At 58.0% G+C, this 27,158-nt stretch overlaps 1 protein-coding gene across 1 annotated transcript; it reads left to right on the forward strand.

The window, feature by feature from the left end:
* The first annotated feature begins 150 nt into the window (after window positions 1–150).
* On the forward strand, window positions 151–25,265 carry ASS1 (argininosuccinate synthase 1). The gene is made up of 14 exons (XM_086475727.1): window positions 151–258; window positions 718–786; window positions 1,061–1,249; window positions 4,000–4,056; window positions 4,542–4,616; window positions 7,870–7,940; window positions 8,332–8,362; window positions 12,070–12,160; window positions 14,065–14,149; window positions 15,312–15,376; window positions 19,502–19,633; window positions 23,006–23,162; window positions 24,620–24,685; window positions 25,211–25,265. The coding sequence occupies exons 1-14, from the start codon at window positions 151–153 to the stop codon at window positions 25,263–25,265; spliced, it is 1,251 nt and encodes a 416-aa protein (XP_086331853.1).
* Window positions 25,266–27,158: the final 1,893 nt, after the last annotated feature.

Consider the following 27,158-nt stretch of genomic DNA (forward strand, 5'->3'; position numbering starts at 1 on the left):
CCTCAGCACCCAGCTGGACCGTGACAGCCCCACGGCCAGTTCAGGGGCTCTGGGGAGGGTTTCACAGCTGATGACTGCAGCATCCCTGCACTGAGCAAGGGCAGGGGCTGGGGCCATCGTGAGCCCCTTTCCCTTTGCTTTGCCAGCAGCATGGCTCAGCCCAAGGGCACGGTGGTCCTCGCCTACAGCGGAGGCCTCGACACCTCCTGCATCCTGGTGTGGCTGAAGGAGCAGGGCTACGACGTCGTCGCCTACCTGGTGAGCTCTGCACCGAACTCTGCCGCATGGACCCGCTCCCTGGGGGTGGAGGGGGTGCTGGGCCATGGGTCTAGGGCACCTGGGTGGGTGATGAGGGGTCCTGGTGTGTGCGTGGCCGTGCTGGTGACCCTTCTCTCGCTGGTTAACCATCGCCCAGCCTGGGTGCTGCTCTGCTGAGCTGCCAGCCCTGTGTGGCACAGCCTGTCCCTGCCAGCAAATGACCCTCTGCTAATGAGGGCAGCACATGGGGGCACAGCCAAGGGGCTTGGCAGAGGGAGGTCCAGCCCTGAGGTATGCCCTCTCGGGGGGGAATCCCCTTCCTGCTCATCTTGGGTGGCCTTAAGCCGAGCCAGCATGGGCTCTGCAATGCTTTGCATGATGCCCCGTGCTGGGCTTGCGCTGGGTTTTGTGGTCTCCTTTCAAACTCAGGCTTGTTTTTTTTTTTTTACCCGCTTCCAGGCCAACATCGGGCAGAAGGAAGATTTTGAAGCAGCACGAAAGAAAGCGCTGGCGCTGGGGGCCAAGAAGGTAACAGTGTCCCTCACTTCGGATGCCCAGGGGGCTCTGGGGATCCCCTGCTCCCTGCTGTGGGGCTGAGACCTGCGGTATCATGCACCCCATGCCTGGGGCCACTGTAAGGAGGGGAACAGTGCCAGTGAGAAATCCGTTTTCCAGAGGTTTTGCACTAAAGACTTTTAGCAGCATCTACTAAAGGGGAGGCAAAGGGACCTTTTGCTGCACCAGGGGAGTGGGATATCCCCCCAGCCACCCTCCCATCACAAGGCTCCCTCCATCCTGCCAGGTTTACATCGAGGACATCAGCAAGGAGTTTGTGCAGGAGTTCATCTGGCCGGCGGTGCAGGCCAACGCTCTCTACGAGGACCGGTACCTGCTGGGCACGGCACTGGCACGGCCCTGCATCGCCCGCAAGCTGGTGGAGATCGCCCAGCGGGAGGGAGCCCAGTACGTCGCCCATGGGGCCACCGGCAAGGTCAGGGAGGATGGGGACACCGGGGCAGGGGTGGCACGGGGTGCTTGGTGGGGAGATGGGGCCCTGGTCAGTCCATTGGCCGAGCTGTGGGTGCCAGGAGGGGCGCACAGGGTGATTTGTGAGTGCTCTGTGGGGCTGTGCAAAGCCCAACCGTGTTTCGACGCTTCCTGCTCACTTTGGGGATTTCCGTGCCCGATTTCGGTTCCCTCTCCCCATCGGGAAGGCTGGGGTCACTGCTGAACCCCCCGCTTTCAGCAGCAGCTTTCTAAAAGCCGCTATGGACAGGGGTTGCCAGGGCCAGGAGCCGGCTGGGGGTGAGCCAGCACTGCCCGGGGCATTTCGGGGCACCCTGGGCAGGGTGCGGCTGTCCCGGTCCCTGTCTCCATCCCTGTCCCCATCCCCGGCTGTCCTTGTCGCCGCCGGCCGCAGGGAGGACGCTTTGCCACTAGAGGCAGCCAGAGACCGTGGAAAGGATGCTGGGGACCAGCCCCCTGCCCGGGGAGGGGGAATCCTCCACGGGGGGCGTGGGACCTGCGAGATGTGACCATGGGCATCTCCAGCCCCTGCCAGCACGCTGCCCAGCCCGGTGCGGGGACACCTGGGGCAGGGTGGCATCATCACCAGAGGTCTCTGTGGGGCCCTTGGGTGCTGTGCATGCACCCAGCACCTGCTGGATGCTCCTTCCTCCTCCTCGTCCCACAAGGACCCAAAACGTAGACCCTGCCCGTCTTGGCCTAGAGGCAAAAGCAAGGTGCCCACCTGGGGGAGTCTCAGTGCAAGGGGCTGGGTTTGGGTGTCCCCAGCTATCGCGGAGGACGCTGCTGGAAGATAGGTGTTAGACGCAGCCAGAAGATAGCCAAGGGTCATGCCAGGACCGGCGAGATGGGGCAGAGGGGTGGCTGGGGGGGCTTCCTGGCTGAAATAACTCGTGCTCCTTCTGCAGTGGGTTCCCCACGCCCCTTCCCTGTCCATCTCACCCATCCCCAGTAGCCCCCTCTTGTAAGTGCTCCCTCGAGGATGCCCTGGAGTGATGCATCCCCAATGTGGTGATGTCCCCTCCACTCCTGGGTGCCACCAGCACAAGCCATCCCCCGCTCGCAGGGACACCCTCGGCTGCTCCCCAAGCCATTAAGCTGCGGGCGCAGGCAGGGACCGGCAGCGGGTAACTCGACCCGGCTGCGCCCCGTCCCCGGCTGAGGCCAGGGCGCCTGAAACGCGGGCCATCTGCGGTGTCCCCACTGCCAGAGCAGATGGACTTGTTTTGGGCCTGTAAGGGAAATGAGTGCTTTGGTGGATGTACTCGCCTGCGTGTAATAGTCCTCGGGGATTTCCCAGCCCGGCTGTAAATGTATCCTCCAGGCCGGGGCCAAGAGGAGGGGAGGGGGGGTCCTTACGCCCCTTGGTGCTGGTGGAAAATAGGCTTTGGTGAGAGCCTATCCCCTTGGAAGTGCTAATAACTCCCAGGCTCACTCCTTGCCCCTTCCCAACTACCTGGCCTCATTAGCAGGACCTCGTCAGCATGGGCCAATTAAGATAAAAGGAGGTTCAGAGCTATTTCACTATGAGCTGTTGCATCCTCCTGGACAACATGGTCTTCCTCCCTACCTTGCCCTCTTCCTCCATGTGTCCTCTGATGTCTGTGAGGGAAAAATAGCTAAATCTGGGTTTCTGCTCGTTCAGTTTGTAGGAGCATCAGCCCAGGGGACAGCATGGCTCTTGGGTGATCCCAGGGTCAGTCAGGCTCCCGCAGAGCCAGGTGAATGACCTGCATCAGGGTTTTGGATACCTTGCTATCAGGAGCACCAGGAAAGGTGGTTTGGGGTTCAAACCAGACATAGAAAGGGACTAGGAGTGACCCCGTGGGACAGAGCCAGCCCAGGTCCTGGCATCCACTACCCCCTCCTGCCACCCTCCGGTGCTGGAGGAGATGGATGGGTCCTTAGCCTCAGGCCTTGCTTTTCCATTGAAAATTGCCAGCAATTCCATCCCAGTGGCATTACTGGGAGAATAGGTGTGACCCTTCCTCCTGCACAGGCAGCCTCAGTCTATGAAATCCTGGGCAGCATCAGCCAGACGTCCCTCTTGGCTGGTGGCTCTCGCAGTGATTTGCAAGCACCCCGCTCAGCCAAGGGTCTCCCAAGCCACGGGCTGGGATGTTTTTCCCAGTGGACACAGGACAAGTGGCTGTCTGTGTTGGCTGGAGCTGAGACCCTGAGACGTGGCCCCCTAGCTCTCTGCTGAGGGGATTTCGCTCCCTTTCCTGTGCAGGGAGAGCAGTCAGGAGCAGGGAAACGGTGGGTCCTTGCCTGCCATGCCCGAGGTCTCCAGCATTGCAAGGGGAGCTGCTACTGCAGCCAAGCAGCGTCTCAGGGGCTGCACACGCGTGTGCACCACCACACACGTGTTCTCCCAATGCCCAGCAGCTCCTGAGCCTCCCAGCTCTCTGGACGAAGCCGTGGGGCTGTAGCAGGGCTGGGAGCTGCTGTTTTGTCATCTGCACTTTTAATGCTCCTTCTTTTATTATTTTTTTTTCCAACAGTTCCCACAAATTTTGCAGTTTCTTTCCCCAAATCCAAACCTGCAGCCCTGCCAGGCCACATTCCTCTCCTGAGGATGTTCTGTGGCCCTGGGCGAGCTGGTCTAGGGCTGAGGCCCCATCTGCCATCAGGGGGACCGGGGTGGGGACGTACCCACCTCCCAGCCTGCCCTGGTGTGGGGTGCCCCCTCAGTATCTCCCACTTGTGTTTCAGGGTAACGATCAGGTTCGGTTCGAGCTCACCTGCTACGCCCTGTGTCCTAAGATCAAGGTAAGGCACCCAAAATTGTCCCCTGGGATCCCACCACCAGGCTTCTGGAGCCTCCACAGCTGGTGGGGAATTCTGTTTTAACACCGCTGGGAGCGGCCGTGCCTCGCTTTAACAAGCTGCCAGCTGCACGAAGCAACGTTTTGGCATTTAAGGGTCCTGTAATGATCCTTAATTGACCTATTTTTACCCCAAACACCACGAGGCAACAGAGGAAACAGTACCAAGGCAGCTGTCAGATAATCGATGCTGCCTGTTTCTCCCTTGCATCCAGCGCCTTGTTAGGGTCAGGGGTTTGGGTTACTCCACCCTCGTGCAGGGAGATTAAATTTCGGCTGGGGGACAGACACCCCACGGGTCCCAGCTCCCCAGGGCTGCCAGGACCCCTCTCCTGTGGGGAGCCCAGGGGGTTGCCAAGGGGCCAAGGGGGCCCAGGGGCTGCAAGAGGGCCAGGGGCTTTTCGTCTCATGCTCCTGCCCTCCTGCCAGGTCGTTGCGCCGTGGAGGCTGCCCGAGTTTTACCAGCGCTTCCCCGGGCGCCGCGAGCTGATGGACTACGCCAAGGTAGGAGCCGGTGCGGGGCGGCCGCGGGATGCCCGGGGTTGGCCACAAGATGCTCACCACGGCTTGGTGGGTGACAGCATCAAGCCCTGCACAACATCCCTGCAGCACCATGCTGGAGCCTTCTGGGCGGGGGTTTTGTCGTTTTTTCTTCCCCCCCCCCTCTTTATTTTTTTCCTCTTTCCATTCTAAAAGCCCCATAATTACCTGGCTATTAATGGTAACTCGCCTTCCAAGGAAACAGGTCCCAGCTCCCTGACTTGCGTAACAGACAAAGCAAATACGTTCGCCTTTGTTGTCCCTTTCTTTTTGAAGTACAAGTTGCAATAAAACATATTAGAAGTTTTGCATCAGGTTTTTACGTGCCCACCAGGGTACCTTTCTTTTTTAGCGACTTTGTGGAAATGCTTGACAACTCAGCTCAATCAATCAAAAGGGAAAAGGCAGCTCTGTGCATAAACCAGAAAATTGCTTCAGTTTTTAAATAGCTGCCGTCGAGGCTGCCTGGGTAATCTCTGGGAAGGCGAGGTGCGGAGCTGGAGGGATGCGGCGTGGGGCGAGGAGCCCTCCAAGCCCATTAGGGTCGCCAAGAGCGGCGTGTTGAGGATTGTGTTTGCCATCTGCCGCTGTATTATGAAGGGATGAGTTTACGAGAGCTTTCCATATGTTGCCAAACAAATCGTCAAATAGGGGAGTTATTAAGAGCGCCGCGGTTTTATTAGATGGAAAATGGAACATGTGTTTTGGGTTTGGGGGTTTTGTTTGGGGTTGGGGTTTTTTTGTTTGGAAGGGGTGGGGAAAAAGGGAAATGAAATGGGTTGGGGCCCCATTCAAAGAGAAAAGGTTGGGACTGAGGGTTTGTAGTACCTCTTGGTCTCTGGTAATGTTCAGTGTCCAAAAAAAAAAGGGGGGGTTCCCTTTTTTTTCACGCTCAGGAGAGGGAGATGTGTGGCCAGGTCCTTTTAGCACCTGGATGCGCTCGCCTTGGCGCTCAGGGACTTATAACGCAATGTCACTTGGGACACTGTTGGCGCTGAGGAAAGCAGGGATCCATGGCACAGCTCTCGTCGTAGACTGCTGCCCAGGGGCTGGAGCCAGCCTGGCTCCGGCAGCTGCTTCATCCCTGCAAACAGCTGAGGCTGAAACACCTCAGTGAGAAAGTTGAAGCTCTCCTGGATGCTGCTCCAGGATGAGCCATCACCGCAGGCAGAGCCAGGCAGGACGGAGCTTGTCGAGGCTGTGCCCTGAAAACAAGAACTGTCTTTGGTTGCGGCACGTTTGGACCTCGCCAAGGCTGCCTGGGCTTGACAGACGTTAGTACATGGGTCTGGACTTGGAGGATCCCCTTTGAAGTGATAACGTGGGGTGAGGATGAGTATGGGCTTCCCCAGCTGCCAAGAGGAGCAGATGGCGGAGGGGGCTGGCTGAGAAAAATCAACAGTGGCTCGTGGCTCGCAATCGGTGGGTATTTGGGTCTGAAAGACGAATTTATACATCCTGGGTAAGACGAGTGTGACCGATGGCACAAGGAAAGCCCATCAGAGGGTACAGCCTCCCCCAGGCCTGTGCTGAGTGCAGCCCCTCAGGGTAAACAGCCTTCAGCATTAATTGCTTGGCTTTAATTAACTAAGGTGAAGTGTCCTCTGCCAACATCCATCAGGGTGATAGAATGAGGATGAGGGGGCAGATGCCAATGGGAGCGTGGTCTGACCTCAGGCAGGGCTAATGCTGGTGCCTCCAGCCCCTGGTCTCCCCTCAGTGTTACCTGGGGGGAGGTTTGGGGGGCTGGGAGGTACCTGTAGCTCTATCTGTCCTAGGGATGGGACAAGGAAAGGCACCTTCTTGCTCTTCCCTGGGGAAGCCAGGTGCTTCCTAGCACTCACACCCAGCAGGCAGCGTTTTGCCCTCTCAGCAAGCCCAAGCTCGTGATTTGAAGCCCATGTGAAGGACTGACGTGCCCTGCTTGCCCTCCCGTGGGCAAGGTCTGCGGGCAGGAGAGCGCCGCTGCAGGGGGGCCTGGCTTGAGGAGGCAAAGACTGCCCAGCACCCACCTCCAAAGCCTGTGACGGCAGTCCCAGGGGGTGCCACACTGGAAGCATGGTGTGGGATCAGCAAAGCCGTGAGCCTGTGGCAATGTCCTTCCAGGAGCGGGGCTGAGTTAGTCCTCCGCAACCTCAGGAGGTGTCCCAGAACCTTGCTTCCATCTCAGGTGATGGGTTGAGGACACGATTTAACAACCACAAGTATTTCCTTCTCCTCTTCCCGGCCAACAAGGAGCCTCTGCTCAGTCCCTGCTCCTCTGTTCCTGGCCAAGCCCCTGGCTGACGTCCCTGCCTTGGTGACACCGAAATGCCAGAGCCTCCTGGCTACGTACGGGCTGTACAGACGCGCCGAGGCACAGTGGGAACTCGGAGCTGCCGTCTCCATGCCTGGCTCGCCGTGGCCATCCCGCAGCCGGGGCATCGCAGCTGGTCACGCTGGCAGGGTGGGTGACGTCTCTGCTGGCTCCAGTTGTTAGCTCACCGCCATCGCCTCTCCCGCTAATTCCCCCGCGTATTCACCTCGTCTTCACAGGCAATTTCCCCCATTGACATGTCAGCGGATAATTGAGCACGCCGGTGACCTTGTTAGGGAGCTGGGCTCGGCGCGGTGCACTGCGCCGGGGAGGCAGCCGGTGCGGGGCCGTGCATCCCCGGGCACGGTGCGCTCGGGGTGCCTGGGTTCGGGGGCACGCCTGCTGCCTGTGCGCTGCGTGTCCCCATCACCACGTGTTTGCACGAGGCTGTGGGGACGTGTGTACCGTCCCCTCGCAGCAAAGCATCCGTCCTGTTTAGGCTGCAGAGCATCCTGTGGGTTTGGGGGTTTCTGTCGCCGTGTCACCTCCCCTTGCTGAGGAGCCCGGCTGGCGGAATGGCACCATCCTGGACCTGGACCTAGAAAACGCACACGATGTCTGGGCTGATGTCGCCATCGCTTGGGTTCATGGGGTGCTCTGGGGCTCCTTCTCAGCTTGTGGCAGGGCTGGGGTGGCTGTTCTCCTCCCAGCTGCGCTGTGTCCCTTATGTCCCCACAGATGTGGCCCTCGTGATGTTGCCCAAGGTCAGGGACACCGATGCCCACCTCGCTCCATGCCACCTTGCTGGCGGCTGTGGGCTGTGTCTTTGCGCTTCTGGGGCTGATCCCAGCAGGAGCTGGTGCCAGTGGGGGCTCGCTCTCCCCGCAGGCTGGCTCAGCCCTTCTCACCTTCTCTCGGCAGAAACACGGGATCCCTGTTCCGGTGACACCCCAGACGCCCTGGAGCATGGATGAGAACCTCATGCACATCAGGTGAGAGGCCAGGCGGGTGGGGAGATCCTGTGGGGTGAGGACTCAGAGCCTGGAGCCCCCATCCCCCCCACCTGGCATGGCCAGGACAGCCCTTTGCACCTCCAGAGTCCCAGGCTGCCCTACCATGTGCTGGCCAAGGGTGACCCCAAAACCTCCATCCTCCCTTTCTGACCAGTTGTCCATGTCCCATGTCGCAGCATCCATCTCCTGGGCTCTCCCAAGCCTAGCGCTCCTTGCAGGGTTGCAGATAAAAGCTCCTGGAGATCCATAACACGTATTTATGCTCGTCCTCATGGGGTGGTGGGAGTTGGGGGGGGTTGTCCTGGTGGGTTTTGGGGTTGCAGGTTGCAGGTGCCGCAGTGACTTCTCTCTCCTTCCCTGCCTGCTGCAGCTATGAAGCCGGGATCCTGGAGAACCCCAAGGTAATCGATCACAACCGCCCTGCCAGCATGGCAGCCACACGGCTGAGGGCGTCTCAACTATTTCCAGCCTAATTAGAAATTTCACGGCGGGCCATGTGTGGTGGGGAGGACCTGCCGCCCACCCCGGCCTCTCCATCTCTCCCGGCACATTAATTGCCGGCAGCGTGAATAGAGGAAGGGACCGTTTCAGGGTGACACTGGAGGGGACAATGTCATGGGGCAGCAATAAAGGAGCAATTAGACAGATGAGGTGCTGGTGGGAGAGCAGGGGCTGGTGGCAGGTGACAGAGGTCCGGGTTGGCCACTGCAGCTTAGGTGCCCTGCCTGTGTCTGCAGCTCGCCCGTTGCTCCTCACTTTCCCATCCTTCCTATCCAGTGGAAAGTGAGGTAAAACCTCCCCGGGCATGGGGTGGTGCTTGGAGACCCCGAGGGCACCCATGGGCCCACCAGCTACTGGGCAGCTCTGGCTACTGCCAGGGCCAAGAGCCCGGTGGCGGCGGGATGCTGCCGGTGAGCGCGGCACATTGCTCCGGGAGGCGCGGGTCCAGCCCCGGCTGCCTCCGAACGGGGCTCGTGGTCCGGCTGCCTGCTGGCCGCTGCCTGCGCTGTTCATGCTCCAGCGGGTCACGACGCTCGGTGGCTACTTAAACTATCCATCAGCGCTAATTAGACAGCCCGGGGAGAGGAGGGGGAGGCAGACGGAGAGGGAGAGGAGCTGGCTGGAGCTCAGCGCCCGCGGCCGGCTCACCGCAACGGGGCTGGCGCGTGCCTCTGGCGAGGGCGTGAGGAAGAGGAAGGTGGAGAGGGGGTCCCCCTCCCGCTTTGGTGGCCTCCAAAGGGGTGTCTGCAGGTTGGGCTGGGCCCTCGGGGGGGGTGGGGAGGTTTCCTCCTCCTGTAGAGTGGCTGGCACAGGAACAGGTTTTGATGCCTCTGGCTGGAGCTAGCAAGGGACTGACCCACGCCCTTCCCCTCCGCACCCAGCACCTCTCCTCTTGGGGAAGACCCCCTAGTCCCGAGGCTCTGCCGAGCCCGTCTCCTTCCCAAAGGCAGCTCGGAAAACGGGGCCAACCGGTGCCCTGACCCCATCCCCGAGCATCCCCCGCACAGGCAGCTCTCCCTCTACCAGCGCCGGGAGGTGGCTTCCCGGAGCACGGCGTCACCACCGTCCCCTTCCACGGCCTGGGAAGCAGCGCTGGGCACCCGGGGCGGCCGCAGCAGGATCCGGGGTGCCAGGCACGGTGGGCTCCCCTCCCTAAACCCCCGGGACCTGCCAAACGTAGGGATTTGAAAGCAGATGGTTGAGCTATTTTCTGCCTCTGTGAGGCCCGATTGAAGGGCAATGAGGCAGCTAATGCGGAGAAAGATAGAAATTTACTTGCTTTAACTTCATATGGCACTCTGAAAGAGTTCATTCAGTCCCGGGCACAACAATATCAGCCGGATGAATAAACCATTTGCGGCATCGATAGCTCTGCATCATGGTTTACTTCATGGACCATTTGCTTCCAATTTCTTCTCTTCTTGCCCCGTTTTTCTTGCTTCTTTCTTCCCCCCTCCCTCTCTGCCTTTCCACACACTCTTCCTTTTTTTTTTTTTTTTTCCTCCCCCCCCCCCCCCCCTCCCCTTTAAAGATGACATTGCAGGACTAGCCCCCCTGCGGGGAGGGATAAATAGAAGGCATTGATACACTGCAACAAACTATTTGTCATTTGAACTGTGCTTTTAGGAGAGAGAATAAAAAGAGGACAGACTTGCACCTAATGATGGAATGCAAGCCAAATGTCACTTTTATTTCTATTTAGTTATTTTATTTAATAGGGGTTTTCATAGTTGGCTCGGAAAATTGGAAACTACCTGACTTTGACTTCCAATGTTTAGTAAAGAGTTTTTAATACTTTCTGGTATTTCTTCCCCTCCCGCCCCCCCCATCTTTCCTTTTGAACTCAAAGTTTTTCATCATCTCTCACGGGTTCGTCTAGTTAATAAGTGTGATCAGGGCTAGGAAAGGCCAGACGATGTAAAATTGAAATCCGCAGCCCGTGTAATTTGTGCGTGTGCGCGCACGGGGGGCACGGGGGAGGCGCGCCTGCGAGCGCCTCTTGTTTAAAACAAGGGAAAGGGGCAAAACTGAGATAAAAATGGGAACCTGAGGGTGCTTTTGCCGGAGCGTGGGCTGGGGTAGTTGTGTCTGTATTCCCGGGATTCGGCTGCGGTCGCTGCTAGGACGTGTACCCCGGGGTTGGGGATGAGGCGAAAGGGCACTCCCAGTGGGGAGGGGGTGGCAGGGGTGAAAATTTTAGGTTAAAACTTCTGCAGAGAAATTAATTTTCCCTTTAAAAAGTTTAAATTTTTTTTAAAGAAGTCATGCTTCTCTTTTTTTTTTTTTTTTTTTCCCCCTAATTTGCTTTCTACCTTGTCTTTTATTTCCTCACTGGAAAGGAGGAGAAGGGAGGAAAAGTGAGCAGGAGAAGAGCTCTGCTTTTAAAAGGGGAGGAGAAGCAGAGGGAGCGTGGGCCAGGCTGTGGGTGGTTGGGGGGGTGCAGTCAGAGCCCTGGGTGCAGGCAGGGCCCTGCTGCCCGGGGATGCCCAGAGCTCCAGCTCTCACCAGCTGGGCATTGTGGGGACGTGCCAGTTTGTCACTGCTTAAATCATTTGCAGGAACAGCTCAGTTTGGAGAAACTCTACCCAAGCTGCTTGCACAGGGGGGGGTTCGGTCGGGGGACGCCTCAGCTGGAGGCTCCTTTGCAAAGTTCCCTCCGATGTCGGCCAAGCCCAGCTCTGAGGTTCGCTTGCTCGGCACCGCCTGCCTTTCCGCTGTGTTGGACATGCCCTGGATGCTCCGTGCCTCAGTTTCCCCTCCGCCTCCCGGAGCTGCGGGGGGGGGTGGGGGTGGGGTGGTGTGTGGTGTGTCCCTTTAGAGACAGGAGTTTGCAAGCGCCGGGCTGCAAGCGTTTTGGGGTCAGCACGTGCAGTCGCGTTGTGCGCGAGTGCCGAAGGGGCACACGAAATTGCAAAGCATTTGCTCCCTGGGACGGAAAGCTTTTTTTTTATTATTATATCCCACCCCATCTTCTGGCATGCGCTTCAATTGCAGCAATTCACCGTTGGCACCCGAGCCTCTGGTGGCCTGGCTCTGATGGAGATAAGATGCCTCTTTCCTGTAAATCTAGGGGAAAAAAAACATACATAAAGGTTGATGTGCTCTGAAATGGGTTTTTGCTTTGTTCCTCTATTTTCCCCCGTGTGTATTAACCCCGGGGACACCATGAAAGAGCCGGTGTGCCTGGAGCACCTGCTGGGGTCAGGGCTCCTCATTAGTTTTTTCGGTCAGCGCAGAATAAGCCCGGCCGCGGTGCGGGGACATGTGGGCGCCCGCCCTGCCGCTCGCTGCCATCGTCCCGCTTTTCCCTGCCTGACTTGCTTCTCCGCAGCCATCCCGCCTCCAGCTGTGGGGGCGTCGGAGGAAAAGATGAGATCAAGTTGAGGGGAAAAATTGGCTGATTCCTCCAACCCCTTTGTTCCCAGGGCCCTGGTAAGCGCCGGTGCTGTGCCGTACCGGCCCCACGCTTTGGGATGAAGGAGGCACGCCGGGGATGGGGGATGCACACTGGGGATGGGGGATTCACTCTGGCGTCGGGGCTGCTGGCAGTGCTGGCCGTGCCAATGCCACTGACTCTTCCTCTTCTCTTCCCTCCCGCCCCTGGCAGAATCAGGCCCCCCCCGGGCTCTACACGAAGACGCGTGATCCAGCCACCTCTCCCGACACCCTGGACGTGCTGGAGATCGAGTTTGAGCGGGGTAAGCACCTCCTTGCTGTCGGCCCCCCACACCTCTGCCCCCCCGAAGCCGAACCCCGCTCCCCAGCCAGGACTGGGGGCCGCAGGCAGCTGGGAGCATCCCTGGGGTTGGGGGCAGGCGGGGTGAGCCCCAACTCATGGCACCAGGGCTCAGGATGGTGCTCGCAGCACATTGGGACTCTTCGAGGCGTGCAGAGGGTCTGGGTACATCTTAGGGCGCTCACTGGGACCCCTCTGAGAGCGAAGAGGGGTCCGAGCCCCCACCCTAGCCATCTAGGTACAGTGGGCACGGGGTACCTCTCCCGCAGGGTGGCACGCAGGTGGCCCTGGGGACGCGCAGGTGGCCCCGGCCAGTGTCACAGCTAGGGAGCTGCTCCAGCAGGATTTGGCCAGCGGTGCTATCAGTGTTGCACGAAGGAGACAGGGATACGCCGTCCCATCCCCAGGGATGCACAACAGGGCCCAGCCCCGGAGCTGTCACTTGGAGAGGGGACGCAGGGTGGCATCTCCCATCTCCACTGGCCGCGGGCATCCCCATGCCACCATCCATCCTGGCAGCAACACCGAGCCCAGCCCAGGCTGGGAGGGAGACCCCGCTCGGAGGGGGGCACCCCCTCCCCACCACCCCCTGCTGCCACCAGCATCCCTGCTCCATTATAATGATCCCCCTGCAAGGAGCAGCCCCCCCCTCCCAGCAGCCCATTCAGCCCCTAGTTAATTTATTTGAAGTTTTAATCTAATTATTAACTATTTTAAAGGCTAAGCAGCTTTCGCCAACAACAGCCCCGACAACGTCGGCTCTCCGCCGAGCGGACCCCGGCCAATACCCCGGCGGAGGATGCGAATAGAAAGAGTCGGGGCGAGGGGAGGGCGCGGAGGGGGGGGATGCCCGCACCGAGAAGCAGCTTAAGGTTCATTATTGCCGCGAGTTACATTTAATAGCAATTTACAACTGAGTTTATAAACCCCTGGAAAATAGGGGGTTTGGGGGGGGGGCTGGGGGTGGGAGGGTGGGGGGGGAGCTGACAGCCCCCATCACTAGACAGGGCTCTTGCGGGCGCCTCCGTAATAAAGACTAGAAAGGGAGGCATTGAGGCTGATTGGCAACTGATAGTGCGTTAAATGGTAATGAGGAGGGCAGATGGAGGGGGGATTAGCCTCCAACTCCGCACCGCTTTTCTTTGTGGGCCCCCGCAGCCCCCTTGTCAGCTTCCTAATACATTTATTGCTCATTTCACACCGCTAAAGAAAAATGCCTCTTTCTATTCAGCATCCCCCCCCATCCCACCCCCCCCCCACCCCACCCCGCCTTGCTCCTGCCCAGCGCCCTTAAAAAAAAATATAAGGAAAAAAGAGGGGGGAAAAAAAAAAAGAAAAAAAGAAAAAGAAGAGAGTGCAATAATTAATTCATGGCGGGGAGCACCCCGCCGCGGGGTGCGTGTGCGTGCGTGTGCGAGCAGCCGTGCCCCGGTGTGGGGGTCCCCCCCAGACGCCCCCCGTGCTGGCGGGGGGAAGAGGGGGGGGACACACACACATTTGTCAGCCCCCCCTGGCAGGGGCTGGTGGGACAGAAGGTGCTGCGCCGTAAGACAATTGCCGAGCGTGAAATTCAATTAGTTAAGGGCCTGGTTGCAATTTCACAGGCCCTAAAAAAGAGAGAGGGAGAGGAGAGGGGAAAAGAGGGGGGACGTTTTTATGGCCTTTTTTATTTATTTATTTCACTGCTCTCCCGAGGTAGGTCCCCCTCCCCTCGCCTCCCCCCCCCCAGCACCAGCTTGGATATGCCTTTTTAAGAAGTTATTTAGAGTTCATATCTGTCACATCTATTTAACGCCCACGGGGTGATGTTCCGGGGGGATTCTGACACCGGCTGATCCTGCCCGTCCTCCCTCCCTGCCTCCGCAGGTGTCCCCGTGAAGGTCACCAACGTCGGGGATGGAGCCACTCGTTGCTCAGCGCTGGAGCTCTTCGTGTACCTGAACGACATCGCGTGAGTGCCACGCCGTCCCCTGCCACCTGCCCAACAGCTGGCAGTGGGGGCAAGGGCAGGGTCCCCAGGGCGGGGTGTAAGCGGGATGCTCGCAGCAGGCTCGTCCCGATGAGCCCGGGGATGGCGGTTGGCAGCGTGAGGATAGGATGGTCCCAGTTGGGTCCCAGTTGTGCCATTCACGCCAGCAAGTGGAGCTGGGCACCGAGGCCAGGAGCATGGGGATATTTAGGGTTTTGCTCTCTCTGTACGAGGAGGGCCAAAAAGCCTAACTAACACCCTCTGCACTCACCGTGCGCCCCAGCTGCACAGTTGGGTGAAGGCTGCCCTGCCCACAGTGGGGGGGCTGAGCCCCCCGGGCACCCTCTGCCTGCAGGGCACCCCATGCCCCCAGTCCCAGCTCAGCCCCTGACCCGCATCTCCCGCATCCCGAGGGGCATTGCCTCACCCTGCCCGCTCAAGGGGGCTCAGTGTCCCTTTTGGGTGGAGAGGTAGCTTTTTTGGTGCAAAGAGACGTGCCGGCCAGGTCCATCGCCCTGTCCTCCCCCTGCCGCCACAGCAGCAGCTCCTTCAGGGTTTTCTGCCCTGTGCCACCTTGTGCCTGGTTGCTGCTGCTGCTGAGGCAGAGCCATCCCCAGGGGCTTGCCCAAAATTCCAACAGCACCCATGAGGGCGCCCGCTTCTCCCGCCCTGTGCGAAGTGCCACCCAGTCCTCGCCCATCCTCCTTTATGTCTCTGCCTTTATCCCCCTGGCACTGAATGGGAATGAACTTTTCCATGTAGTTCACTTTTTAAATGTTAATTAAGCGATTTTAAAATGACTTTGGCCATCGGGAACACAGCTGCAGCATGGCCTGTCTCCTTGCCTGGTTTATTTTCTGTGGCCCAAGTGCCCAAATGCCTGCAGCGCCGCCAGCCCCACCAGTGAGTGAGGATGGAGAGGCTGGTGGCACAGCAAAGAAGAGGGGATAAGGAGAGAAAATCCATCTCCTTGTCTCTCGTCCTATCTGAGGGTTACTACTGATGGACACCAGTGCTGCTCAGGGGCTGGCCACGCTGTCATTTGGGGTTTATCCCCCATTGTTTCCCCCCACACCCCACTTCTCGCAGCTACCTGCATCCTGCTGTGGGGTTGAGGCTGCTGCTACCTCCCTCTCCTTGGCAGGGGCAAGCATGGTGTTGGGCGCATCGACATCGTGGAGAACCGCTTCGTCGGGATGAAGTCCAGAGGTGAGCAGTCGCCCGCTGGTGGTGCCGTCCCTGCCTTAAAAACAGCCAAAAAGAGGGAAAACCCTGGTGGGACGTGGTGGGTGCTCGGCATCACTGGGGTGCTCTGGCTTAGGTCACACCAGCAACCCCCAACTGCTCCCTCCCCATCAGCTTTTGACGGAGATTTTCCTGTGACAGGGACTTTTCGTTGCTCTCTAATGAAGGCAGCTGCCTGCTCCCTGCCAGTGCCAATTTTTACACCAGCCCTGGGGTCCCAGTGCCACCAGAGACCCCAGGTCTCTGCTGAGACTTGTGAGAAAAACACCAAGCTGTGGGCTCGTGTGGGAGGAGGCTCATGGGAGGTCCCGGCGTGGGTGCAAGGCTCTGTAAGACAGGTACAAAGCGCAGGAGGCTGGTGCAAGTCACTGAGGGTTTTTTTAAAGCAAGTTCTTTGATTTATCTGTGTATTTTTGAGGCTGTGACTCAATATTGATCATCCATTAGGATCAGCTTCATTGGAAATCTCTGGAGGCAGTGAGCTGCCCTGTGCAGAACTAAGTAACAAGATGGCTCATCATCATTTCCCATCTCCTTGTCCCCACTATTTTGTTTTAAATCTCATTAATACCTAATTAGAAGTTCAATTAGGAGTTTCTTTCTCTCTCCCTTTCTTTAAACTTGCCCTCTGCGTGGGGGACCAGCAAATATTTTGATGAGACTCAGCCCACAGTCTCCCCTCCCACCGCAGTGCACTCGCCCCTTTGCAAAAGCATCAGCCATGAAAGGCGTGAAACAAAACCCCAAATCATTTGATCCGAGTTTGAATAATTGAATTAAAATCAAAAGAAGGAAGGAAAAAAAAAAAAAACCAACCCAAACCACACACACCAGCCTGCGCATTTGCATGCAGGATGCTGAGTAATTTGTCAAAATCTATTTTATTTTTTTAAGAGCCACTGACACGCTCTAGTGACCCTTCCAGCATTTAATAATTTCTCTAAACCCCATTTAACTGTCATGTCTGTCTCCTGCGTGACATTGCCAGGCGATCGCTGCCGTGTTTGTGCGCCGGCAGACGCGGGAGGACCGGGCTTTCCGGGGACAGCAGGGGTGCGTGTGCCTCGGGGACGAGACCTGGGCGGCGGGTTTTCCCCCTTGCTTTGAGCAGGACCTTGCCCCTGGTTTTGCTCCTTGGGTTTAACAGAAACCTCCCCGAAATCTGCTCCGAGAGATGGAAAGCCAGGACAGGAGGGGGTTGGAGCAGGAGGGTGCTGCCGGTACCTGCCTCCCCCCAGGGGTTTTAGGGTGCAGAGCAGCTTGGGGTGGCCCCACCACCACCCTGCCAGGAGTATTTTGGATCCCAAATGGGGTTAGGGTCAGTGGGGCAGGAGATGGGACCTGGGCAGGAGGAGACAATCCCTTAAACCCCAGCGGTGTGCGGTGGCCCTGATGGCTCGGGGCTCTGCAGGTTCCTCGGGGGCAGCACAGGGACCCCCGCTGTGCAGGGGAAACTGAGGTACAGGCAGGCAGCAGCACAGCAAGAGCCCTCCACGGCCGTGGAGGTGGCAGCGAAGGCTCCTGCCAGATGCCTCCTCTCCCTCACCTCCTGGACCTGGGGAGTCGGAGAAGAGAAAAATTCATTTGCATTGATTTTTACTAAGCTCCTAATTGAACTTCGTTAAGGCCTAATGGGCGAGGGGTGAGCTGAGCGTGCCCGTGCTAGCCTTTTAAGGCCTATTAACTCGATTTTGCCATATTTGTTTTAGTGGGAGGAGGGTGGCTAATTATGGGGTGCCGGGGAGCGGCGCTGCAGCCAGCCGGGGGGGGGGGGGCACAGCTCCGCCGGGGGCTCTTGGCTGCAAGAGAGAGCACGGCCCTGCCTCTCCCGCCTTTTCACATCCTCATTATCAAATTATCTTTTTAACTCCGAAGGGGGGCTAATTAAGTGAAGTAAATGAAATCAGTGGGGAGGAAGCGGGAAGGAGGGGACGGCCACCGCCAAAAAAGCCAAGCGCTGCCTTCAGCTGGGGCTTCTCCTCCCCTCGGCTCCCTCCTTCCTTCTCGCTTTGCCTCCCCTGTGTGCGCTGGGCAGATGGAGGAGGAAAGTGGAAAGCCGCTTCCCTGTGATGAACCCATACCAGGCTACACTCAGCCTCAGCCCTGGACCAGCGGCAGAAATTTGGGCAGCATCTTCCCATGGGCAGCATCACCCTTCCCCTTCCCCTCGGGAAGCCACCGCCTCCCGTCCCGTCCCGTGGATGCCATCGGGGTGACAGCCTGCACTCAGCACAGCAAAATTGCTCCGATGGAGGTGAACTGACAGCCGAGGTTACAAATTAGAAAATTTTAAGCAGCGGCAGCTGTCTCCTTGGCTGCCCCCCTCCATGTTCCCCCCGCCACCACTCCGGTCCCCCCCCTTCCCCAGCAGTAATTACGGGGTGATTGAAGCTTCGCCGGGCTGCAGTGCTGACACCTCTGTCTTTTTCCTGTAAACACGGGGAGATGAAAATAGACACTTGGAGACGCGGCGAGTGTCACTTTGAAGGTGTCTCTTGTCTCCTCCGTGGCGAGGCTGGGAGCAGGGCTGTCAGCTCACCTCCCCTCCACACCGGCTGTCTTGCTCTGGTCCCTGGTCCTCTAGCATCAGGTTGAATGGGATGGGCAGGGGTGCAGGCAGGAGATGGGGGTGAAGATACAAACCCAAATCTTTGATGAGCCCCCATTGGCTTTAATACCTCCAAAGGGGAAGGAGAAGAAATACTGTGCTAGCGATAGGCTTAGCTTTGCAGTCAGGGGCTGGAGGGGGCACACAGCCACCCTCTGTGCCACCACTGTGCCCGCGGGGACGGCTGGTTTTTGGTGTTAACTCATCTGTCTCCTCCCACAGCCCCGTGGGGATGGGTGCTCAGTGAGCACCCCATGACGTGCCCCCAGGGACTGGGCTGCAACATCGCTGGGGTGGCCTGAGAAGGAGTGGCTCTCGTTTGGGTTGGAGACCTGTCCCGTCCCTGTAGGATGCTGAGATAATGGATCCTGGTAGGGATGAGGTTTGGTGGAAGGGACTTGGGCTGCCGTGGTAGATGGGGCCCCTGCCGTGTCCATGGGACCGTGGCCACCCTGGGATGGGACCCTGCTTGAGCCTGTGCCACCCTCCAGGGCACTGAGCAGGCAGAGCCCGCTGCGAGTTTGAGCCCCCCTTGGGGCTGGGACTGGTTAAGGACACATCCCCTTTGGTGGGGACATTTTCCCATGGAGTTTCTTTGTGTGCCAACAAAAAATGTGTGGGTGCCCTTTGCTATTCCCATGGCCGTGCCATAGGACAGATCCCCGATGCTGGGAGGGGACCATCCCAGTGGGCCAGGGACGTGCTGGTGGAGCAGCCCTGGCTACGGGCAGGTACAGCCGGGCCTGCCATGTGTTCGCTGCCGGACTAGCTCAGCGTTTCCCCCACCGGCTTTCCACGCTCATCCGACCCGGAGCGGAGCACCGCCTGGCCACCCTCATATTTAAACACCAAGTAAATACATCATGCAGCAAATAAGCCCCGAGCAGCTGGAACAAAGGGAGCAGCTCACCCACAGCATTAGCCCCCACCACCGAAATAATTAAGCACCCCTCCATTCCCAGGCCTCGTGCAATAGTGGGGGGCAGGCAGGAAGGGACTGGAGGGGGGCCCCCACCAGCCCCAAATGAAGGTTGCCCTCCCAGCCCCAGGTAGCCTCATTGCTCCACAGCGGACGTGCAGGGCTCTTTCTCACCAGCCGAGGGGAGAGGAGAGTATTTCAGGCCCTCCGCTCCCCGTGCCTGTGCCCCGCGTCGTTCCGTTAATTACAGGTTTTCAGCCGCAGACCGTTGGGCACGGATCGGTGGGGGGATCGGTTCCCAAACCCTGTCATTTAGCCTCGTCAGAGTGCCTCTTCAAAGAGGGGAATCTAGAAATTTTCTCCGCAAGGTGCGGAGTGGACTGTCTCGGCCCCAGCATGAATATAATGACAGATGCATTTTACAGCGAGCGGGGACTGAATGCGCTCGACCACAGCTCCTTCTGTCAGCCAAGTCATTATTTTTTGTCATTTGCTGACAGTTTTGGTCTCATTTGTTTCTCTCTCTTTTTCTGTTTTTCCCCCTGCCTGGAAAAATGGCTAGGTATCTATGAGACCCCAGCGGGAACGATCCTATACCATGCGCATTTAGATATCGAGGCCTTCACCATGGACCGGGAAGTACGGAAAATCAAGCAGGGGCTTGCCTTGAAATTCTCTGAGCTGGTGTACAACGGTACGTACGGTCCTTCAGCCCAGTCCTGCCACCACAGTGTCCTCCCAGTCTTCCTCCTCCCTTGGTGCTACTGGAGGCTGCAGGTCCCACTGGTACACGCGCTTAGGGCTGTAAAACTCAGGTGTGGATTTTGAGGCTATTCACGGGGGACAAGATGGGTTTGCTCATGCCAAGGGCTGAGCACGCTGCCTACTTTCATGCCTTCGGGAGGCGATGCCGCCTTCTGCAAGGGCTTGCTGGTGGGAGATGCTCCTGGCATCTCTCCCAGCCCAGTGCCACCGCTTCACTCCATCCAACAAGTTTGGGTGTCTCACAGGCTGTAATTCACTGTCTCTTTGTGGTCCCCCCCACGTCACCTTTCTCCCCTCTGACCCCCTCCGTCTCTCCGTCTGTCCTTGCCCCCCACAGGGACCAGGGTATGGGGCACATGAGCACCCAATCTCCAGGCATGACCGTCCCCATGGTGGGGTTTGAAGCCAGAGACCTCTCCCCATGCCCTGGCAGGTGGAAGTGCAGGGGTACGTGGCACAGGGGGGGCTCTCGAGGTGCTGTGGCCCTGGCCACCAGGGTCCGGGGGGGCTGTGGGAGTGGACGGGAGGGTCGTGGCCGTGCTATGCGGTGTGCAGCCCACACAGGGGCACTGCGGGTTGTGGCTTTGCCGGGGGCTGCCGGAGGGGCTTCCAGCACAGCACTGCCTGGAGCCAGAAGGGACAAGGGGATGCCGGCTTGCACCCACAGTTAGGGACAGAAATGAAGCCCCTTGCCCTTCCTCCTGTGGTGCACCCAGCAGCTCCAGCTCGGGTTTGCTCAGCCGCCCATGTGGGCTGAGTTTGAGGGGTCTCAGCCCAGTCCCCCGGTGCTGCTGGGGCAGGTGCTGCAGGGAAGAGCGTGAAGGGCCATGAGGCTGCTGCTTCGGGGGAGGGGGTGGCAATGACACCCCTGGGAGGGGACATCAGCACTGACCTGGAGTCTGCTCCTTGGATCAACCCCGATGGAGTTGCTGGTGCTAAGCTGAAGGAAGCAGGATTAGCCCAGAATGATTCCTCTGTTCCCTGCCTGGTTCAGAACTGACGTCCCTGGAGACCCCACACCGGGGAGATTTCCTGCCCCTCGGCCGAACCACACTTTTCTCTTTCACATGTCCTGATTTCTCAGCCTCCCAGTTCCTCCTCCCATTACTTTCAGGTGTTTCTCTCTAACTGCAAGCACTGGGATGATTCCCATAAATAAATAACCTGACTCCAGGAGCTTGGGCTTTGAGCAGCAGCTGATCCAGCAGGACTGGGGCAGGCTGTCTTCTCCCCTGCAGTTTCTGATGCCTGTGCTTGTCCTTGGCACCTTCCCCTCCAAGGATGTTCCATCCTGCATCTTCCTCAGCATTCAATGCCTGAGCCCCTTTGCTGCTGAAACCATATTTTAGGGCCCTGGCAGGGTGAGGGCTTCTGGGACTGCAGAAGTCTCAGTTACTTTCCCCTTGAATCACAGCCTCTGCCTTAATTCACTCTCCGGGGCCGCTTCTGCCTCTGGCTATTTTTATTTGGCTTTGCCCTGGGCTGCCTTTATTTTGACTTTTTTTTTTTTTTTTTTTTTTCTCTCTAGTTTAAGCATAAACCTGTTTGTTTATTTCTAACCACTCACTTGTTGTGCAGCCACCAGATTAAAGAGCCACTCAGGGAATCGTTATTTTGCATCTCCCTCTCCACATCTGCCAGGCGAAGGCTGCTGTTTCCCTGGCTCCAGATGCTGAATCCCCAGGGATTTTCAGCTTGGTCCTAGACTTTCCTGGCAGCCGAGCCTGAATTCAAGGAACAGCCCCAACCGGCTGCAAACAGCACCCATGGGTCCCCATGCCGGAGGCCAAGCTTTCAAGCTCGCCTTCCTTTAACACCTCACTGCAACTAGTCCTTGATTTTAGGAGAATTAGTGTTTATCTTCCCCCTGTCCCCATTGATCCCATTGTGAAGGGGTGGCTTTGAAGCCAGTTCCCGTCCCGGCAGGTACGGCCAGGTGCGGAAATGCCATTGTCCCCCTGCCCACACCGTGATTAGGGCAGGATGACGGTTACAAGGCTGGAAGGTCATTAAGGGGGATCGCTTCCAGTGGGGAATGTGTCTGCGGTGGGGGGCGAGGCGGGGGGATGCTTCCTCGCACCTGTTGCTGTCAGAGATTTAAGTAGCTGGTTATTATTTTAATGTAGCTCAGGCTTGTTTTTATGGGGATGCAACAGCCCTGCATCAGTGCTGACGTTTGGAGAGTTGTACCTGGACGGTGGCTGCCAAAAAGAGGGGCTCTATTTGCCTGGAGGTGGGGTCCCTGCCTGCATGGCAGTGCTGCTTGCGGGGAAGGGGTCCCCGAACCCCCCAGCCGTGCCGTTGGGGGGCAGTGGAGGGGGGGGATTCAGGGTCAGGAAGGTGGTTTTGCTGGTGAGAGCTTGCAGGGCTTTGATGCCATGGGGCCACACAGATCCTGGGGACAAGGCTGCAGGATACGGCCCCGCTCAGGGGGCTGGCGAGGCCAAACAACAAAAGAAATTGTTTGTTTCTTTAATGGCTTGAGCCCAGGAGCCCAGCTGGGAAGGGAAAGGTGAGAGGGCACCGGTGTGCGGGAGGGCGATGGGAGAGATAAAACCTGGGGATGACCGGAGGGCGGTGAATGGGCTCTTTCTCTCTCTGCCTCTATCTCCTTCTCCATCTCCCAGGCTTTATTCCAGGTCTCCAAGGGCTTCCCAGCTAATTACCCTGCTCAGGGACAGGAGGGGGCATGGGGGCAGCAGGCAGGGCCACGGCCCCTCCACGCACCCACGGTGGCCTCGGTGGATGGCAATGTCGGTGGCTGCTCCTGCAGGATGCATTTTGGGGGGCCGTGGTGTGACTGCACATCACTCCAATGCCCAGCCGGGGCTTCAGCCTGGCTGCCGGCGGCTTGGGGTACTGGGGGGGGCTCCCATGCCCCAATTCTGTGTCCATCTGTCTGTCTCCACTTGACCCTCTGGAGGTGGTGTTTTCTGAGCAGCATTTTCATACTAACTTAACAAAGCTTTTAATTTCAACGATCACCCCGACCTGGCGGAGCTGGAAGGAGAATGGCCTTGCTGCCTCTTCTCCACCAGCCAGTTCCAGCCTCCTCTCCTGGGTGGGAACCCAAGGGCCACCAAGGGAAAGAGACACATGTGAGGTCTCCATCCCTCAGAGCTGAACCTGGGTGTCCCAGCTCTTCATTTCTCTCTCCCCCTCCTGCAACCGCATCCCTTCCCTCGAAAATCACCCAGGATCTGCCTTGCAGGACTTAGCGTGGGGGACCATGGTACGTGGGCACCCTGGGGCGCCCCAGGGCTCCCCAGCCCCCCCTGCTGACCCTGCCTCCTGCCCACAGGCTTCTGGCACAGCCCCGAGTGTGAGTTCCTCCGGGAGTGCATCGAGCGCTCGCAGGAGGCGGTGGTGGGCACCGTGCGCCTCTCCGTCCTCAAGGGCCAGGTCTACATCCTGGGCAGGGAGTCCCCGCGGTCGCTGTACAACGAGGAGCTGGTGAGGTGAGTGGGGGTGTGGGCAGGGGCGGCGGCAGCGAGCATCCCATCCTATCCTGCTGCATCCCACCCCATCCCACTCTGTCCCATCCCTCCCAATCCCATCCCATCCCATCCCCAGGGACACCAGTGATGCCACCTTCCCAGCCAAGCACCCAGCCAAAGCACTAGCCCTGTTTTCAAGTCAATATTATTTTTTTCCTCTGGCTTCTCCTTTTTCTTCACGTTGTTTTCCCTCTCGCTCACTCGCTCTCCCCCCCCAGCCCTCCCTCAACTCCTTTCAATCTCTCTAAACACTTTATAAGCCATAAATACACCCGAATGAGTTTAGATCAGTCGGAGTAAATGTCAAATTATCTTCTCTCTTTCTCTTCTCTGGCTTTTTTTCCCCCCTTCCCTCCCCCTCAAAATCAACAGCTCCTAATAATCCGTCCCAACCCTTCATTATGCTTCGCGCTCTCACTTGGAGAGATTAAATGAATAAAGTATAAAAAAAAAAATAAAAAAAGAAGGAAGAAAAAAAAGGAGGATGGAGGGGGGTGGGACGGAGGAAAAAGAGAGAGGGAGAGAAAAGCAGGGGCACTTATTCTCCCTGCGTCTCCAACCATTTTCCTTTTCTTTTTGATTTCTACATCGCTGGTTTGAAAGCCTTTGAGTGACGGCGTCACAGGAACACGAGAGAAAGCTGTGAGAGGCAGAGCTGTGTGGAAATGCCTCTGCACAGTAGGTAGAAAGTAACGTAATTATAGAGCAGGTCAGAACCACTCGAATGAGCAAAAATAAAAGCACAGAGGTTTTTCTGTAGCCCGTCAGGGGAGGTAAAATCATTGTAAACTCTTTCTTTTTTTTTTTTTTTATTTCTTTATTTCCTCCCCCTCTCCTCTTCCTTCTTGCAGCTTCTGGGAAATGAGCTGCCTGTTTTGGGGATGTAGGAAACCATCAGAGTCGGGTTTCGGTGGGTGGCTGCTGCTTTTGGGGAGGGGGATGTTGCAATGAGGTGCTGGCCACTGCGGCCATAAACCCCATTGGTTCTGGGGGTGCCCTGCAATGTCCCCTGCCTGGGGCAATGTCCCTGCCTGGCGTGGGACAGCCATACCCATGGGACAGCTCCTGGACAGGGTGAGAATCCCTGTTGGATGCAAGAGCACAGGGAGGAAGGGTGATGATGAACCACGGATGGAAATTTGGGGATGTGTCTCTAGCAGGGCCTGGGGAGCCCAGGGACAGCCATCGGTGCTGCTCCCGAGGCCACATGCCCCTTCCCCAGGAGCTGGTGGGGACCCTGCCCCAAGCCCCCCGCACCCATCAGCAACTGATGAGAGGGCAGCAGCGGGCACCGGCCCGGGGGGAGCAGCCAGCTCCGGGGTCACCCGTGTCCTCTCCTTTCCCAAAAGGCAGCCCCAAGTCCCCCCTCCCGGCCCCAGGGACCTCCAGTCGAGGTGACGGTGCCTTTCTCTCCGCAGCATGAACGTGCAAGGGGACTACGAGCCCGCCGACGCCACCGGCTTCATCAACATCAACTCACTGAGGTCTGCGGGGTCGAGGCGGGACCCTCCCCAAGGGTGGGGGCAAAACCCCCAGCACCCCCGGGGCTTTTCCCCTTCCCAGCTTGGGCTCTGGGGGTGCACCGAGCCCCCACTGCCTGCTGGGGCGCGATCAGCCCCCACCCCAGCACCAGCCCTGCCTAATTACAGCCTTCCCCAGCACAGCCGGTCTCGATATTTTACTTATTTCGCAGACCCCGCCATGCTCCCCCCCACAACCCCAGGCTGTAAAACACGCTGCATTTACATAATGGGCTCTTAATTTTTCCGTCGCCTGTTAACTGCTTTGTTCTCCCCAGTCCGCCATGTCCCCCCACCCCTCTAAGATAAATTAATTACATTATCTCGTGGAAAAAAAAAAAAATAATTAAACTGTACAGGCCTTAACAAACGCCTGCTCTTCACGCCCCCTCATTCTGCTTAAATTAATTGAAAGGAAATGTGTGTTATTACTGTTAATTTACAATTAATTTTTTTTTTTTTTTTTTTTTTTTTAAATCTGGTTTCCAGGCTGAAGGAATATCATCGTCTCCAGAGCAAGGTCACCGTAAAGCAGGATGAATAGCAATCAATCGCACGCGAGCCTCCCGCTCCCCTTTCTAATTTCTCTAAGAACTAGCACTAATTGTGGTGGTAATTTGTAATTGTAACTCGTCTCCCCGGAGTCACGGTGGAGGTGATGGCTTTGTTACGGGGCGGCAAGTGAAATGCAATCATTAAAAAAAGGTGGTCGGCCAGAGGAGAAGTGGGGAAAGAAATAAAACCCCAGCCACGCGCTGGGTCCGCTCATTGAGAGCCGGGCTTTATTCCTGCCTTGTTTGTTTGCTCTTCTGGCCCAGCGCTTCCCCAAGCCGGGCTTTGTGAAATTTGTAATGGATTAAGTGCCTCTGAAGGACGTGGGGGGGGTTGTCAGTACCTTGTTGTGAAGGTGGGGAGCGGGGGACATCGCCCCTCGCGGTGCCGGTCCGGAGGGGCGAGCTGGGTGGCAGGGATGGGTTAAGAGGATTTGATCCTTTCTCTTTTGTCTTCATTTTAGTGCATTTTAAGAGCAGACTTGGGGCTTGGTGAAAAGGAAAGAACAGGGGAAATATCATCCGATGGTGTTGCCGGAGGAGAGGAGCGCCGGCTCTGGGCTGGGCAGGGGGTTTCTCTCCCATCGTGCGTGGGCAGGTTGCGGGTCCTTCCACCCCCAGGGCTCAGGCTGCAGCGCTTGGCTGGGATGCGGGGACAGCTCGGAGAGGAAGACCTGCTCCAAAACTATGGTGGAAGCAGGAGGAAAGAAAGAAAACCCTTTCTAATCCGTGCAAACACCCGGGATGCTCTGGTGCTCCACACTGCCGAGGATAGGGAAGGACCCGGTTTGGGACGTCCCCATGGTGGGTGTCTCCCTAGGCCAGGAGCAGAGATGCTCTCCAGGGCTGGGAGCGATGCACTCGCCATGCTGCATCCTGCTGTGCCCCGCCTCATCCCGTCAGCAGGGACGTGCCGCTTTCCCAACCATTTGGGGAGCAAAATCAGAGCTGCCACCACAAAGGGGAACATTTTTGCAGCCCCCAGGGGGACAGCCAGGCCCTGTGGCCATTTGGGGACGTCCAGGCGTGCCCTGCCCGCCCCGCTGCCAAGCCGGCGAGCGTGACAAGCTCTGACATCACAGCTGGGAAAATAACATGTTATTTTCCCAGCTTGGATGTGACTTTCCCTGCTATTACTGGCAGCGACCATCTTGGGAGGAGAAAGCAGCCGAGGGGCTGTCAGGCAAGGGGAGAGAAATGGTTTTCTGGGCTGGGGCAGCCTGTCCAACCCCCATGGGGTGTGAGGAGGGGGATGCTGCACGGTGCTGCCCTGTTGCCTACGTCCCATTGCTTTCAGCAGCGACTCTGTGCTGAAAGTGCCGCTTCAGGTGGGGGCCCTGCATGAGCATCGTCCCGGAGCCCCGCAACGGCGGTGGTGGTCAGTGGGGGTGTGCTGCTGAGCCCCCCCCGGCATGGGTGCCCGGTGCTGAGCCAGCCCTGTTCGTCTCATAGCAGCCCCTTCCCAGATAGGGGAAAGGGCTTGGAACCTCATCAGGAGCCATCTCCTGGGGGGACCATCGAAAAAACAAGATGGGAACAGAGCTGCTGCCCTCCCGCATGCCGGGGAAGGATGCTGTGCTGGCCCACGGGACAACGGGCAGCCCTGTGAGCTCAGAGCATTGCCTCCCCTGCCTGGGAGCAACATGGCTTGGCCATGGCGGAGGTCTCCACTGGCAAAGTGGAGTTTGAAAGAACTTGGTTCAATGAGGAGCTGATGACTTTTGGCGGGGGGGTGGGGGGTGGGGGGAACTAACAAAAAGGTGTCACAGCAGAAGCTTGTTGTGCCTCAATGCTTGAGAAATGCCGGCCGTACTCCAGGAGGGCTCATTGCACCACTGGGCCACCTCTCTCTGGAGTGTTTAAATCATCAGCCGGAAAAAGCCATT

The sequence above is a fragment of the Leptosomus discolor genome, chromosome 19, assembly GCF_034619465.1.
Source record: "Leptosomus discolor isolate bLepDis1 chromosome 19, bLepDis1.hap2, whole genome shotgun sequence".
Lineage (NCBI taxonomy): Eukaryota > Metazoa > Chordata > Aves > Leptosomiformes > Leptosomidae > Leptosomus > Leptosomus discolor.

Coding starts and splice junctions, on each gene's coding strand:
- ASS1 (XM_086475727.1), top strand. CDS start 151: ATGGCTCAGCCCAAGGGCACGGTGGTCCTCGCCTACAGCGGAGGCCTC. Junction 4,617..7,869: donor AGCTGATGGACTACGCCAAG/GTAGGAGCCGGT, acceptor TTCTCTCGGCAG/AAACACGGGATCCCTGTTCC. Junction 23,163..24,619: donor TACAACGAGGAGCTGGTGAG/GTGAGTGGGGGT, acceptor TTCTCTCCGCAG/CATGAACGTGCAAGGGGACT.